This window comes from Nipponia nippon, unplaced genomic scaffold, assembly GCF_047370975.1.
Source record: "Nipponia nippon isolate SJK-2023a ecotype South Korea unplaced genomic scaffold, ASM4737097v1 scaffold_6, whole genome shotgun sequence".
NCBI lineage: Eukaryota > Metazoa > Chordata > Aves > Pelecaniformes > Threskiornithidae > Nipponia > Nipponia nippon.
Genome location: NW_028262380.1, coordinates 54,650,273 through 54,666,932, shown reverse-complemented (window position 1 = coordinate 54,666,932; position 16,660 = coordinate 54,650,273). Strand labels below are relative to the sequence as shown.

Sequence of the window (16,660 nt, the reverse complement as noted above, 5' to 3'; positions counted from 1 at the left end):
TAAGGACAGCTTTGCTTGAGCAAGCTGTGAAATGTGGATTTTTTTTCTCCGTGCTTCAGAGAGGGAAAGGAGTAAGCTTAAAACGTCTAGCCAATGAGAAAAAATGAAAGTGATTTCAGGTAATGTTTATACCTTCGAATAACTCTGCTACGACAAAAGGTTCTACAACTTAATTTTTTCTGTGTTTGGGGTGGCAGGGTAGCATGTCTTGTCTTTCATACTAATGTGTGAGAGGATCATGGAAACAAAAGATGAAATGACAGTTGCTTGATCCTGTGTGTACTAAAGAGGTACAAGATTTCGCTGAAATCAGATGGCACTCTCATGTGCTAAAAGTTAAGCAGATAGCCGCTTACTTGACTCTGCAATGAATAAATGAGTATGTATGCTGAACTGTCAAGAATGTCCAAAAAGACAATAGATAAAAATAGGTAAAGCTCTCATTTTTTTCATAAATCAAAGGCATTAATAGCGACAATAATACATTTAAAAATTTCAGAGAAGCAGGGTTTTTTTTTGTTAGTTGAGCCCTGAATTTAACAATTACAAAACTTTATCTCTAAATTCTCCTTGATTTTTCTGCTCCAGTAGACAAATTGTTCCATCTTCTATGGCCAGCGAAGATCAGAAAAAGGAACATCTAGTATAGGAAGAGCATGAGTACTAACTAAATTCAACATCATATGGAAGCCATAGCTATAAAGAACAGAATAAAATGAAGAATTTCCAACTCAAATATAACCTCTGTGTTAACATATGGTTGTGAGAACTGGAAATCCACCAAAACATTAAAGACGGGAAACTAGATGCCTTTGAAAGCAAGTGCCTACAGAAGATCCAGGGCATTGGATGGAAAATTTCATCACTGATAAAGGAATGTGAGAAATCTGCAGTCTCTGCAGAAATCCAACATTTTCTTAAGCACTCCAGATGCTAACACATCCTCCTCTGTGATGCCATCAAGTAGGAACCATCGTGTTTCAGAAAACCCACTGGTGATTTTTCAAGAGAAAACCTGAACAGGAGCTTTAGGTAGGAGGGCTGAGCTCATGATCTCAACAGCATAAAGCTGAAACAGCAGGAAGTGATGGCAAAGGTTTGCTAGCAGTTGCCCAGGAAGTTTGTAACATAATGTTATTTTCTCTGATACAACACAGTGAGTATATTCAAAACAAAACATGGCTACAGTATATAGCCAAAATATGTTTTACGGCAAAACAAAATAGCATAAAGAAACTACATTCATTATCGAGAGAAAAATGACATGCCAAAGAAGCCTTAGAATAATGCTGAACTTTCCAGTTTCAAAAATGAATTTAAAATTTTCATGTGTCATCTGATGGTTCCTTGAGTTACCAGGTATCAGCATAGCTCAACAAAGAGAAAACAGGGCATCTTAGCCAACCACATCTTCAAGGTAAAGTGCATTATTTTAAACCTTCTTCTTTGAACTGTAAGAGCTTTCCAAAATTTCTAAATCCCTTTCAAAATTCGGGCCCTGCCCTGTCACTTAAACTTATCTCTATTGGTGTGATTATGCTTAACCATTTTTACACACAAACTTGTAAACACATACTCTTAGCCTCCCAAAAAGTATATGTAAAAAGATGTTTCAAATGCACATGCTAGCCTTTGCACTTCAATTACATGTCAGGCATTTTTCAGAGCCAGGTGCTGAAGGCTGGGATTAGTGGGCATTTTCAGCCTCTTACACTGAGTATATCAGAGCCAAAAATAACATTCTCAGCAGATTTTCAGATTTCTCATCTGTCAAAACTGGGTTATTTATGTCTGCTATAGCCTCTCGTATCTGAAATGCAGCATGTCTGGACTAGCAATAACATTTTTTTTTGTTACTGCAATAATTTTGTCCCAGAAGGCCTGTGGTTCAAAAGAAAACCTCTATTTCCTTCTTGTTTTCTTTTTCTCAGGCAGTCCTTTCTCGTGAACCTCTATTTGAGGATCTTAGGATAGCTGCACTTTTTTCATAGCCACAATATTTATAAGATGGCTCTTAATAGGTATAAATATGTATATGTTGATATAAAATGATGGCCAATATTGTTTTCTATTGTATTTCCCTATACAATACAATCAACCTATTGTTCCCAAAATCCAATAGTACATAGCCATATTTTTCTTTGGGTGTGAGATACAAAATAAAGCATTTACTGCTTGTTTCCAGAAATGTAAGCATATGATCTTTCAAAATACTTTTCTCCAGTGCATAAGTGTTTTACTCATTCTTTTGACAAGTTTTTTTAAAAAATAGATTCCAAGCTGCAAAGCATATGTTAAGCTATCATATTTTTCTCTGTTAGTTTAGCCTGCCATTGATTAAGGCTTAAACTGAAAATATCTGAGCCAATAAAATCATAAATGGATGAAGTTGTATCCATTGTCTCACAGATCTTTTTCTACATATAACTGGTTCAGTTCTAGCTACTATGTTCTTTGAATTACGATAGTAAAACAGGTAACATTGCGCTTTTAGAAAACAAAACTCTTGAATAATTGTTTTCTTTTTCACAAGATAGGTTTTGGTTCCAAAATAGAAAGTAACTTGAGTTTGTATCATTCAGCTGTTTTTTATTATTTAAAAAAATAATAAAATTCAGTAATATACCAAATCTAATGATGCCACTGGAGCTAGTGTTTAAGACTGTCCTTTTTCTGCAGTATTTGCACTGCGAATTTCTGTTGGTCAGGAAAGCAAATATGCTTCCCTTGCATCTTTAGTATAACTTTCAGTACCACTTGTATGTAGGGGAAGAATGAGATTTCAGAGAATGTTCCTCTGCAAGCTGTCATTAAAAAAAAAACCACAAAATACCCTTGAATTCCAAAGTTGCTAAATATGACAGAAGCTTAGCGAAAAATGTCAGAGCAAATATACAGCTTTCATAACAATGGCTAAGACCTCAAGGCAGATGGCTGTGGACTGCAGACAAGTATGCAACATTTGTGTGTTGGTCAGAGGGCAGCCTGAAGCTCAGGGGAAGGGAACTCGCTCACCCTTCTGCATTGAGCACAGGGAGGTGACACAACTGCATTTCTCTGAGAAAAATGCATCCAGATTCACCTACCAGAGCTCTCCTTCCCCCAAATTCCTCCTGTGGATTTTTTTTGCAGACTTCAGTTCTTTTCTTCTTTACACACATTATTATAAAGCAGCTACAAGTTAAGCTGTTTATTACCCTAGCCCATTTTTTGGGGGTTGGGGAAGAAAATGACCCCTGTTTATAAAAAGTCTCAAATTATAATGTAAGAAATTCTGACATATTAAACACAAAATTAAATTTCATTTTGCAATGCACTGTTCATCTCAGGGTTTTTTTAAGCTGAATCAAAAAAAGCTACAGAACCTCAGAATCATATTTTCTGACAAAGTAATTCGTTGGGTTTTGCCTTTTCTGATTGCTATGATCATTCTACACTTCATATTACTGTAAACAGTGTGCTTCCAGATCAGTAAAATTCTTTCTTGACAGTAACACATGAAAGTATGTCTATATGGAAAGAATCCAAATTCTATGGAACAGCCAATGGAGTCACTTGTTTTAAGATAGAGTTTTTAAAAGAAAACACATGCGATATAGGAATTTCACCTCTTGATTCAGTAGAAGCCAGTATTTCATTCAGTGCATGGCTGACTGTGTTGCTAACATTGCTTATGGATCATGCACCACAGCCTTATTTTAAAAATCTAAATTATGGAAAGTTTAGCAATCTAGTGATGGTGAACGCTGGCGAGTGGAGAGAGATCAAATATTCGTGTTTTCCTTTCAGAAGTAAGGTGGACAGAATCTCTGCTTATGTGAATGAGGTAGATCCATAGAGGTGAAAGGAGATGTGCTGATTTACATTAGCTGAGAATCTAGACTAATGTTACTGCATGTCTTCATTACTGCAGGCCTTATGGGTGCAAAGTCCCCAGCTACGCCAGTTGACTTCACTGGGAATGCTGAAGGAAGTCCACACAAAATGAGGTATGTTCTTATTATTCTAAAGCATTTCTAATTCATGCTTATCTCTTATTCCTCTGTCACTGTTGCCTCTTTCATCCTAAGTCCTCAGTTTTATCTAGTACCTCAAGCTAGTCCATATATGACTGGCCTCAGCTGGAAGTGCTGGTGACAGATCAGAACTAAAGTATCTGCATAAATAGGAGTGTACATCTCTCCAAACAATGCCTCCTAAAGAAACCATCAGTGCAGGATTTTCAGACCCGGGTCTCAGATGGGCCTCAGATGCGAAGGGCTATACAACTATCTCTCTAGACAAATAGTAGCTAAAACCATTTGAATTTGGCTTGCCAAATATTTACCAGCAGTTATCACATTCAGCAAACTATCTGAGTCGCCCTTGTGTAGTACAGCACGTGTGTGCGCACACACCTTAATTTGATTGGTGTGACAAATGGCAGAATGGCTCATAAACCCGGACAGGAGGTATCATGTTCCAGGGCACTACAGCCTGTCTGGGATTATCAAAAGATCAGCTGGCAGAAGGAGTGTGAAAAAGAAAAGAAAAAGCATCAGACTACATAAAAAGAAATTAAAAGCTACAATATTCATCATAACTTTGCCATCACTTTCTATATGGTAGACAATATGGGAAGAAAGTAGTTTGTAATGTTTTAACATAGTGAAAAGATTGTATGCAAAGTAAATGGAACTATAATTGTCACTGTATTGTTAGAGACTAAGGAATTTAACTTATGTTTCTGCAGCAACCACAACCCTATGCTGCATGCCTGCAGTTAGCAATTAAAAGCAGTGTAATGCTCTCTGAAACATTCATATGTACATGCAATATGCCCAAATTGAAGTCGTGGAAATGATTACTTCCTTTGTTAAAAATCTCAATGTTGTATTAATACTGGGTTTAACTGCCGGTTTTGGCTGTTTTGGGAGTGGGTTGCATTAGTGTATTAGTAATATACTAAATTTTATATAAGATAAAATAACATTTTTATCTCCAAGTCTTAATGAAGTGAATGAAACTTTAAGTTCTGTGACTTACAATACCACCATGCACTCCCAATGAAATCATAGTCCTATAAAATTCTCTTAAAATAAACTCCATTCCTTCCATGGCTTATTTTTCTAGTGTTACTCTAATATGATGATTTACTGAACTATAATCAGAATGTATAGTTCATTAATATAATTATACACATGGGAATATACTAAAGGAGAGCAGAATTATTTGAGAAATCTTATTTACATTATTTCTGTGTTACAATTAGCTTGTAGTTTTATATAAACAATCTGATTTCTAATTATTATAATAATTTATACACTGACACAGAGGTACAGTGTGTATCCCATATCTATATGATATCATATATATATCATATATATGACAATACCCACTGTAACTAAAAATCAATCAATCAATCAATAAACAAAATCCATATTAAGCTGTTAACTGGTTGGATGAGAACTATGAGAAAGGACATTTGTTGGTGGTTTGGTCAAAGGAAGGAAGGACAGTCATAATATACTGGTAGCCCAATAATAACTCAGAGACTGCAGTGTTTAGAAAGCTGATTCTATATCTATTTGTTGAATCAATCTATTACATGCGATTTACCTCAGAATTTCTGAAGTCTTTTGAATGTAATGCTGTTCTCACAAATTTATTCCAGAACAGAAACCTGTCTTCTATGAGGATTTTTTTTTTTCCAAATCATCAGGCTATCCTGAGAACTAAAGCCTGTTGTCCAGAGAGACTCAGCAAAACTTAGGTATAGAAGTGTCTAATTCACTTGAAAGAGAACTGATATACAGGCTCCTAAATCACCAGCAAGCTGTTGAAAAACCTGCCCCATCTAACCCATCTAATTTTCAGTGAGTTATTTTAGTTGCCCTCAATCTTGGGCAACTGAAAATATGTGGAGATGTATATCATATGGCAGCTCAGCAGGGTTATATTCATATTACTGACTTACACGCAAAGAATGTGGTAAATGGTGGAGGGATTATAGCTGAATTTTCTAAAACTACCCAAAAGAGAGAGGTCAAAATCCTAATAATCTGCTTATCCGATCTGGCAGCTACGAGACTAGAAGAGAAAAGATTTTGGAAGGAAAAGCAAAGCCCTAGACTGAGATGGAAGAGAGTAATCTTGTTGCAAGGCAGCATCGGTAAGTTTGCTGTATGTTAGTCAAAATTATTTTGCATGTGCCGAACTTGTTCTGTGACATAGCTATGTGACCTTCATAGGTAAAATGGTAAACTCCGTTATTTACACTAAGTACTTTGTCACTTTTCATACCATCTTCTATTTAGTACTTATCATTTAAGTATTAGACTTAAAAGTACTGGAAATACCAAATCCAATTGGAAGTTGGATTAAATTATTGGATATACCTTATAAACAAACCCATAAGAAAAATTATTCAGTGTCTTCAAAAAATGGGTTGATCTAAAAGCCAAATATTTTATTATTTCCTGGCTGACATCTCCTTGCAAAATAATCAGAATTAAAAACCCACTACGATTAAATGCAGAGACTGTTAGAATCCATATTTGATTTGATAGGGATGGTGCTTATATTCTATTGTGAAAAACCTCATGAAGTATTTTAGACCAACTAAGCCAAAAGGCTGTGATTTATAGAATACCATCACAGGAAAGAAACAACTTATTAATAGTATGTAATTTTGAGTGTATTGATATTTACAAAGGACTAACATTTTCTTAAATAAAGAATTTATAATCATGGCTTGTATCTATCCTGACAAGTTTTTCGACTTGAAATTGTATACAGATTTTTCTTCTGCCACCATCTGAAGCGCTAAGAAAGTTAAACTCGGAGAAGTCTTGTAAGCTGTCATCTTCATTTACCATACCTTTCTGCCTACTGTGAGTGGGGACACACATTCTACAGCTTTTGGTGAAAAAGACATCTTGTTCCATTCTTAAGTTATTTTTGTTATCATACCACATGTCCAATTTGGACCATCTTTGGATATCTAGCCTATTTCTGCTAATTGGAACTATTGGAAATAAGAAATATGTGATCATAAGCATGAGGAAAAATACATTACAAATAGGAAACTATGCTCTTTCAACCAGAATTAGCAAGCTGCTCCCCTAACCCTCTCCCCATCCTATCAGGCTTATTTGTCTATCCCTGTTCTTTGTTTCTTGAGTGATCAATTGGAAAAGTAATTGCGCTACTTCATCATATTGGAAAAAGGACTGGACTACAGCTGTTACAAATATCCAGGTATTTACTGTCACTGTCTTTGATGCTACCTGAGTGTTACAGATTCGGTTTTCGGTTAAAAAAAAATGAAACCCAGAACAGCCAATCCAGCAGCCTACTGCTCGAGTCAGTCTTTCTGCCGCATTTTACTTCCTCCATTTTAATTCACTGATCTCGTTATATGATTTAAAATTTGAAAGGTCCGCACAACTTACTGTTTTGTGCCAGAGCTTGAAGCAGACAGTCCAAGCATCCCTCCAAGCTATCTGCTGTGCTGTCAGTGGTTGTTATCTTCAGCTTTTTCAGGGCATCACTTAGATTATCTGTTTGGTAAACACAAAGAAAAGAGAAGTCAGTGTCCTCATCAATTTGGTAACAGCATTATAGCCTTCAATGTAAATAGTTACCGTAAAACAAGATTCTGTATCAATGAAGAAGGCATGTATGGTCTGTATTCTGAGGATACAAATAGCTGGGTGTCAAAGGTTATAGATGAAATTAAACTTTTCAAATTTAAATATACATTTATCATTCTGCATCTGAGAACAGGATGCCAGCAGGCACTTTATGAAATGCCACTGAACAGCAATTTAGCCATCAATATTTTCTCAGCCTAGGTGGTGCCGAAAACCAGCAGCCGTTTCTTTGCTTCTATCCTTATGTGTGGGAAAAAATATGATGGAAATAAACACATCTTGAATTTTTTAACCAATAACAGGAAAGTAATTGAAAATGCCACTTTCTGCATGCTGTGTAGGCTTCCATCTTGGCTATACATTCACAGAACCCTAGTGCTAAGTTTAAAGCCTTGTAAGTATTATGCCAGTTTCCACCACAATATTACAAGCACCATTGTTTATATGAACCGTGTTTTATATGAACCCTGTTAACTCTTTAAATGCAACTGATCCATAACAACATAAGGCATTTTCTAGAAATAAGAAAGTTCTGTTGTGGATTTCAAAAAATTAAATAACTCTTCCCTCTTTAAAACAAAACAAAACAAAAACAAACCACACACCCAAACCACATTATTCTCAATAGATGCACATTTATTCCCCTAAGAGTTGGAGTAATACGACTGCTTCCATTTTGAGTATTCTGTCTATTCATGAGGAAGGTATAAGTGTTAGCAGCTGCAGCCTGAGTCTCTTTGGTTTGCTTGCTGATGACTAACCTCACTCTGAATGGACTACCCTTTTAAAAAGTGCGTGCTGATTCAGTTTCCATGCCAACTCTGTCAGTAAGCAGAAAGTGTTGTTCAAAACAAATAATGTTAAATAGTGTCTAGCTGCCTCTTGTTCCCCAGTGACTAATCAAAAAGCCTTGACCCAAGCCCTACAGAACTGTAGGTACAGTTTCTTTGTAATGTGTCACTGGTATCTTCTGAGCCTGAAGCCAGTGCTGCCTTAGAGCTTCACACCAATGTAGGAAGCCCCCTTCGTAGGAGAGTTGGCAGCTGCTGTGCTTTGCCTCCTCTTCACTTGCCCACATATGGGATGGTGCAAAGGAAAGGAGGCATGGCAAGAACTTCCCTCTAGTTGTCTTTGAGGCACTGGCAGCCCAGTGGAGACACAGCAGGCATCCCACGAAGAGGGTGGAATCTCACTCCTCCTGGAGCAGCTCCACTTCTCAGCCAAAGCTGTGGCTTTTGTCCCACCTCCATTTTTTATTAGCATATGCTTTTGTAGCCCAATATCCCATATAGATAAAGGTAAGATGCTTCATTTTTGAAGTGCTCAGTATTTAGGTATGAAATTTGTCATGAAATTGTTCATCAGGCAGTTAGTTTGTCTATTCAGTAATAAACATGTTCTTAGCTATACGGTAGCCAGGAATCCTATTATTCCTAAATGCAGAGAGCCAGCAGCATGCAGGCAACTCTGTAAAAGCCTTTGGGGCAGCTGCAATTGGTTGCGTTCCTTGCGATCTCAAATCTGCCTCCCTGCCACGTCTCCTTGTTATGCCAAACTGAGACCTCCTGGAACAAGCTACCAAGAAAAAAAAAAAAAAAAAAGAAGAAAAGATTTATCATTTTCCCTTGTGCTGACTTATGTTACTGTCTAGCAGGCTTACTGCAGCACATGTATTGAATGACACTTAACCAACAGTAGAGCTGAACATGCACTGCAAAGTCTCATTGCTTAAATAAATTATTGAGGACATATCACTGGAATTTGTCAAAAGACACAGGTGCAGGGTACCCATTGCCCAGCCCCAGTACTACAATTTAACATTGTGCACTCCACTTCCTCTTATACTTTCCTCACCCACCTCCCTCTCGTATTACTCCCTTCAGTTTTCCACTAATATAGCACCAATTCTCTTCCATCCTACAGGCATCTCATCTCCCTGTGTAACACACTTAGCTTTGAAACTGTAGCAACCGTTTATAGTAAGAGGACTAAATCTACTATACCTATAAAAAACAGGAGTTCCCACAATCTGAGGAAGAAGAAAATGCATAGGTAAGAAATTCACCTTCACACCACATTTTGCAGACTATGAAGAGAGGCTATTGTTATTGGAGAGCACACCCAGACTTTATTTCTCTCTTGTAGCCTCTTCTACCTTGCATGCGCCCAATAAATCACAAGTTCCCACTTATTATTTCATTCTACTGTGCAAAGGGATGAGTGCTTTACCTCAAATACTTGTAATTTCTTCCACTCTGTGCCACATCAGAACCTGCAATAGAGTTAGGAAGGTCTCCCCAGTCTTTTTTCCTACCTCCCCTTTCTGCTCAGTGCCATGTTAAGTTTTTGTGGGGAAAGCCCACTATTTTAATACCATACAGTTACATATGATATGCAGAATGATGCATTTTGGGCAAAATTTTCAAATGTGACTATCCAAATATTTCATTCCCTAGGACAAACAACTCAGTTTTGCATGGTACTGAGCATGTGCACATCCCACTGACATACACAGACATTTAACTTCAACTTAGCCACACTCTTCAAGAAATCAATGGACACCTGTGGCAATGGTATGCAATGTTACTTTTAAAATGTCTTATGAAACTATGTTGCAATATGTGCTAAATTGCCATTTCACTAGATATGATTGGATAGTATAAATACTTCTAAAATAACAATAGAAATTAAATTAGAAACCACATGCATAAAGTGTGTTTCTAAAATAAATTACAATAATCCTTGATTTTCTAACAAGCCTACAACTCTAAACTTATGGCAGCTTGAGGCTTACCCCTTCTGTGCAAAAGAAGAAAACGTAAGTAGGAATACTGTAGAAACAACAGACCTCTTGGCACAATGTCAGAAGGCCACGGGCACAGAGGAAAAAAACACCCTTCAGGAATGACTTTATTTGCCCACTTTGATTCTTTCTGTCAAAGCCAATCTCCTTTCTAAACAGGGTCAATACCTTGAAAGACACATTTACTTCTGAAACCCGAGAATCTCGGGCATATGCAAATACATCCTAAAGAGATTCAGAGGTTTTGTTACTTTTTTTTTTTTTCTTTTGCTGTTCTGAAAAGAACAAAACCTTACAGTTTGAGATGACACTGACAGGGATATTCAGAGAGGAAGGGCTGTAGTGTTCCAGCGGGCTCTCATCATATAATCACACAAGGCTTCCTGACTTCTGCAGTTTCACAGTTGCCTTGAACTTGTCATTTAGTGAAGAAGCTGCAGAGGCTTGTCTTCCATGTACAAAAACCCCGTGGTTTTCTTGTGATCATCTCCTGCTTGCCTTTCTGTCTCTTCCTCTCTTTCTATAGAAGCTGTTTCCAGTAGGCTTGTTACTGCATAGGCTGATCAGATTCTCAGAGATAAAAACCCGTGGGATAAAGACAACATAAGGAATCCTTTTGGCTGAGTGTCAGGGAAACATGAATAAGTAGATTTTGTCAATATGCAAGGTCACATGAAAGCTCACATTAGTTGGGAAGCTCTAAGGAGGCAAGATCAGGATGGTAAAGGTAAAAATAAGGCTAGTAATGTTCCCTATGGCACAGTTGCTCAGCAATCTGGTATCAGGTCATGAGTTTGTGAGGCATCAAGTCAGAAGTTTAACAGAAGTATCCACTATTTCGTTGATGTCCCCAAGCACTGGGAGTTGCTCATACTTACACCTGGCTTACCGGATTGCTTTCAGAAGAATTAGTTCTCTTATCTGGACAGAAAGCCCCGAATCCCACAGACCTTAATCCCGTATATCCTAACGATACAAACTGATAAGTCAGGAAGTAGAGTCTGGCAAGAGCTGTCACTAACACTCATAAAAATGAGGTGGTTTAAATACTATAGTAGCCTGCATTGCTTTTGGTGGCAGAGAATTATTACTATCTCTCACAAAACTTTTGCTATCTCTTGTGCAGGCATTTTTACAGAGAAAAATAGTCAGAAACTAACGTAAGTGAGTGCTTTAATATTCCATTTCATTTCACTGGACCCTTTTTTCTGAGAGCTTTTCTGTGACTCATTCCTATTTTCAATCACTAATTTGTTTTATACAGAAGAACTGTTCTTTCATCTTGTAAAAATCTGGTAGTTGATCAACCTCGTTTAGCGTCAGGGCCACAGGAATGCTGGCTAGACTGCAAATAGTTTTACAAGGTACCCAATAATGTATCTAGGGATGCAGCTTCTGTGGACAAGAACCAAATTGCTTATTTTGCCTTGAGTTCACAGTATCTTCATCCAAACCACAGAAAAAGTCAAGGTACACAAAAAAGCCATCTTCTAAGACTGATGTTAAAAAAATATTTAGAATGTTTTAGATGAGTATTTAGATGGATAGCTTTTGTCTGGACGGTTTATTTTTATGTATTTTGTGGTCTTTTTTCAGTATATTTTCTTAAAAAATGAGACTTTGTTTGAACATATTCACATTTCCTGCATCTTTTGATTGACATCAGGTATTACTGTTGTTATTACTGGGACTATTACATATGTGCAACTTATGAGATAAGGAACTCAAAATTAATAGATATTGAAATGGGACATACTGAAACAGGCTGATCAGATAAGAAAAGAAGTTCAAGCAGTTCTGCTATTACAGGGATAGTAGCTGTATTAGCCTCAGAGCCTTTTGAGTCTGTTTCACTGCCTCTCAGGAAACAATGAGACATCAAACTGAGCAGAAGGAATGATGCTATTTATGGGTCTTCTTGTGTTATAACGGCATAAATGTCTTAACAATTTAAGTGTGTATGTCTATATGGACTAGGCTTCAGAAATTACTTAATTTTCTTGTACGGACTTTAACTCCCTAGAACTTCAGTACAAACTAACCTATATGGAAAATCCACCACTGACTCACCACATTTGTTTTTGACTAAAAGTGTATTCTGAGGTTATATTATTTGAGAACCTAGGAACTGACACATAAAAGATCAGACACGTAATCCATTTAGGCCAGCATCCAGCTCCCAAGCCATCCTTACCCCATGCTCTTCCTTTCCCTTCTGATACCATCTGTGTTTCTACTCTAATGCAGACCCCACGCCACCAGCAGAGCACTCTATGCACAACCATATTCAGTGGTGCCTGAGGAGCCCTGTAGTATATAACACCTGCCTCGCAAGTCGTTGTCGCAACCCTGATAACCTCCCATGGGAGGTGGGGGTGGTTTGTTGATCCTGAAGCTGGCTGCCTGAAGAGTAGGCATATTTGGCCTGAATTACTTTTTGCAGCAGGAAGCCCAGCAACTGGTGAGATCTGTAGCATGCCTTTGGTCTTTAATGACCCCAGATGCCCTTTCCCCAAAGAAAGCATAGAAGACTGGCCCAAAATTTTCAGAGCCCCTTAGTTTCCAGGACATTGAATAAGCTGGCAGGAATGTACAGGATGGGTCCTTCTTGAATCTACATGAGGAAAAGCTAAGATGCTTCCCCTTGGATACCTTGCCAGAAGATACCTAGTCCCATACAACAGTTTATATACCTAGACATGCAAAATACCCAAAATATACATGGTTTATTGAGGACAAAAGAACTTTGTCCTCACGTTTAGGCCATTGCCAAAAAATACTCCCTCCCCTCCTTTCTTTGCAGCAGCTGCCCTCAAGTGCTCCCAAGTGTACAGTGTTTTCTGTCAAACAACACAAATCTCTCATTAGAAATGACTCTCTGTTCTTAGCTCAGCCAGGAAATTTTGAAACTTGGCATCTGATCAGAAGGTAGATAGATGCTGTCAGAAGCCCGTGGTAAAGAATTAATTTTTGGTAAGTAATGCCAGGAGAAACTTAGCTGGCTATTGTCTCCTAAAAATAACAGAAGTAACAGTGCAGCTCTAACAGCAGAGAAAGTCCAGTGTGACTCAGTGGATTCCACAGCATTTTACTCTTCTCAGGAATGACAAAGAGATGGGCCTGGCTGAGAGCAGGTCCTTGTGAATGCGGTGTTTTGCATGCTGCCAGGACACAGATGGGGCAACCCAGATGTGAACCACATCTGACACACTCACCAACTGGATTAGTAATTGCCTGGCACAGACAGGAGATGGATCTGCATGTGCTACATGAACCTGAGCTCCATCTTGCTTCTCTGCAACACAATGGCTTTGCAGGCCAGAGCTGGTAAAAAGAGGTGCTGGCCATCAAAGTAAGCAACTGCCCTTTTTCCTTATCAGGCCCTCTTTTGCCTGGTTGCTGTGGAAATTTAGGCTACCTGAGAACTACAGACTCAGTTCTGCAGGCTTTGCTCAGTCAGCAATGTCAGAGAAAGATCTCCAGGCACAGAGAAAGACATCTCAGAAAGCTGACAAACAGGCACGGGTGCTGTGGCCATGCTGGTTATATCTGCAGGTGGCTCTTTTCACTTAGCATTGCTTGAGCAAGACGCTTTTGGCTGCACTGGTGCTCTTGTACGTAACCTTTCCAAGTGACAACCTGGCATACAGCATTGGATTCCTCTTTGGTCCTTAGAGATGTTCCTTCTGCGAGTTATGCCACCAGTGAAATGGGCAGTCTGAAAGCACCGCTGTCCCCTTGAGTCTCTGGAGAGACATAGCATCTCACCAGGGTGCGTGGGTGTTGCATGAGCTGCAGCGTGCTGGTTCTGCTCTGCTGCCCTGCAAAATGTGCGCTGGCAGCCGGGGTCTATCCCCAGCAGGAGGTCATCTATACCAACTAAGGATGCACAACCAGGAGACCTGGTAAGGACACACCAGACCAAATGGTCTATGACAATTCAAAGGTCAACAGCTTTGTTGGGAAATAGAAAACTACTTTGCCACTGTAAAATGATTACTATGCACACACATTTTTAATACTGCATGCAACTCTAGGCACCTCATGCTGCAGAACTAGACATGCTGCAGAGCTAGAAAAGGCACAGATATGGCTGAGCAAAGGTAAGGAACAACTAATCCTCAAGAAGTTAAGTACGCAAGGGCTCTTAATTTGGAAAAAAAAGATGACTGAGGGTGAAAAAATGATTTAGATGTATGGAATCATGAATAGGACTAAGGTAATGAAAAGAAAGCTACTACTTACTGTTTCTCCTAACACAACAGCTAGAATACCAAAATGAAATTATCAAGCAACAAACTTAAAGAAGAGAAAGTATATTTTCACACCACACATAATTAAACTGTGGAACTGTTAAGAGGCTGGAACTATAAACAGATTCATTTAATTTAGTCAATTAGGAAAAAATCATGAGGAAACTAAGGCCCATGCATGGCTATTAATACTATGATATGCATAAAACTTCTGGATTAGGAAGTTCCTAAAGGTCAGGTTGCTGGCAGTTGGGAGAATACCACCCTGTACCTGCCCACCTCCTGTCCCTGCCCTGCCCAGTGTTTTCCCAGACATCAGCTGCTGGTCATTCACTGTCAGAAACAGGACAACTGGGTGCACTGACTTTCAGCTACAGGTGGCTGCATTGTCACATTGCGCCTCAGTGCTCTGATCCACCAAGAAGATGGCCAAACAAATATCCCCAGATGTGTTTGGACTTTACTGGGCCATCTGTTTGAATCCAGCAAGCTGGAAAAGATTCTGGGTTCTGTGGTTTCTCCACAGCCAGTAAGGTAATTCCTGTGTTATCAGATACATCTTTGGTGCTGAACAGGTCCTGAGGCTGATCTTGGCCCTAAACCAGATTAACACTTAAATCCATGAATCCAGACATCTTAATCAGGGAAGAACTTTTTTTTTTTTTAAAAAAAAAAACAGAAATCCTGCTTGTTTGTTTCTGTCCTACCATGTTCATTGAGGTGGGTTAACTTTTTTTTTTCCCCAGCTGATTTTACTAGTTCTAGGGAAATACTGATGGATCATTAACTGCAGGGCTCCTGCTGCAACCTGTTTTTAACTTAGGTACATTTGCTCCACTTTTCTAGTATAGTAACTAATTTTAATGAGAGCGCCTATTTTTGTCAACAGTTCAGCTGCTTCATTCTTAAACACTTTCTGAATCTTAGATATATACCATCTGGTCTTAGAGACTTGTTACTCTTTCATTTATCCATTTGCTTCAGCAGCTGTTCTTCTGACACCTCAATATCTCATGGAGCTTCATTTTTATTACCTGAAAATACTGATACACTATGACTCATTGCCACCTGAGCAGTAAGGTACCTAATTATTTTTGGTAATTATCAGGTCAGTCTAAACATGCTAACAACTACTTAGTCAGTTTGTATTTAAAATCAGGATAGAAACCTAAACAAAGCAGCATCAGCCAGCATTCAGTTCACTTGGAATCTCTTGCCAATGCAAAATTTTCATTTTGCTGTAGAATTCTCGTTAATTTTAAGCAAAAAAAGTGTTGGGTTTTTTTTTACTACTTCTGAACTCCCTCAATAACATGTCCGTAAGTAGAACTAAAAGAATCAACCCTAAAGATAACCAGAAACAGAGATTAGCTAAAATGGCTTTCTTCTTGTTTTCTGTTTTGTTTTTTTTTTTGCCTTGGGGGAAATTGGAGATCTTTGAAAATAATTTTGCGTATTATTTTTACTGTAGTCACAAATAAACAATAGATATTAATACAAACATATTTATACTATTGTAAGGTATATTGATCTGTAGCTGCTGTAATTGGTTTCTGCGTGCTAATGATCCTTTCCCTATTACTTAAATTCTGAGTTGCAAAGGCTAGACTATAAGAATGACATTTCAGAAGATTCTGCAGAATCTTGGAAGATTTTTGTCCCTTCCCTAGGAAAATGTGGTACAGATTTAGGTATCTTTATATTTCACAATTAAACACTGAAAATCTGGAATTATCTTAAGGTCTAAAGAAACTGAACAAAATTCAGTGAAAACAACATAACAACTTTTACTGATTTACAAAAAGCCCTAAAAGGTCTTGCTTAAAACAGGTCCTAAAAGAAGGATGAAATAGATTTTTTCATAAATAAAAAAGAAATACATTGTCTGATAAGGAGAATCTGTACTGGATAAAGTTCATTTAAAAATCAGCTAATGATAGAAAAAGTAATTATTTCAACTAAAGAAGACA

At 38.0% G+C, this 16,660-nt stretch overlaps 1 protein-coding gene across 3 annotated transcripts in view; it reads right to left on the bottom strand.

Annotated features, from left to right (window-relative positions):
• Positions 1-16,660, bottom strand: part of RAP1GDS1 (Rap1 GTPase-GDP dissociation stimulator 1) — a 102,631-nt gene that overhangs the window by 57,404 nt on the left and 28,567 nt on the right. For all 3 annotated transcript variants that reach the window (XM_087735691.1, XM_087735692.1, XM_087735694.1), the window contains exon 2: positions 7,434-7,541. In XM_087735691.1, coding sequence (XP_087591817.1) covers positions 7,434-7,541 — 108 coding nt within the window. The remainder of the gene's footprint in view (positions 1-7,433; positions 7,542-16,660) is intronic.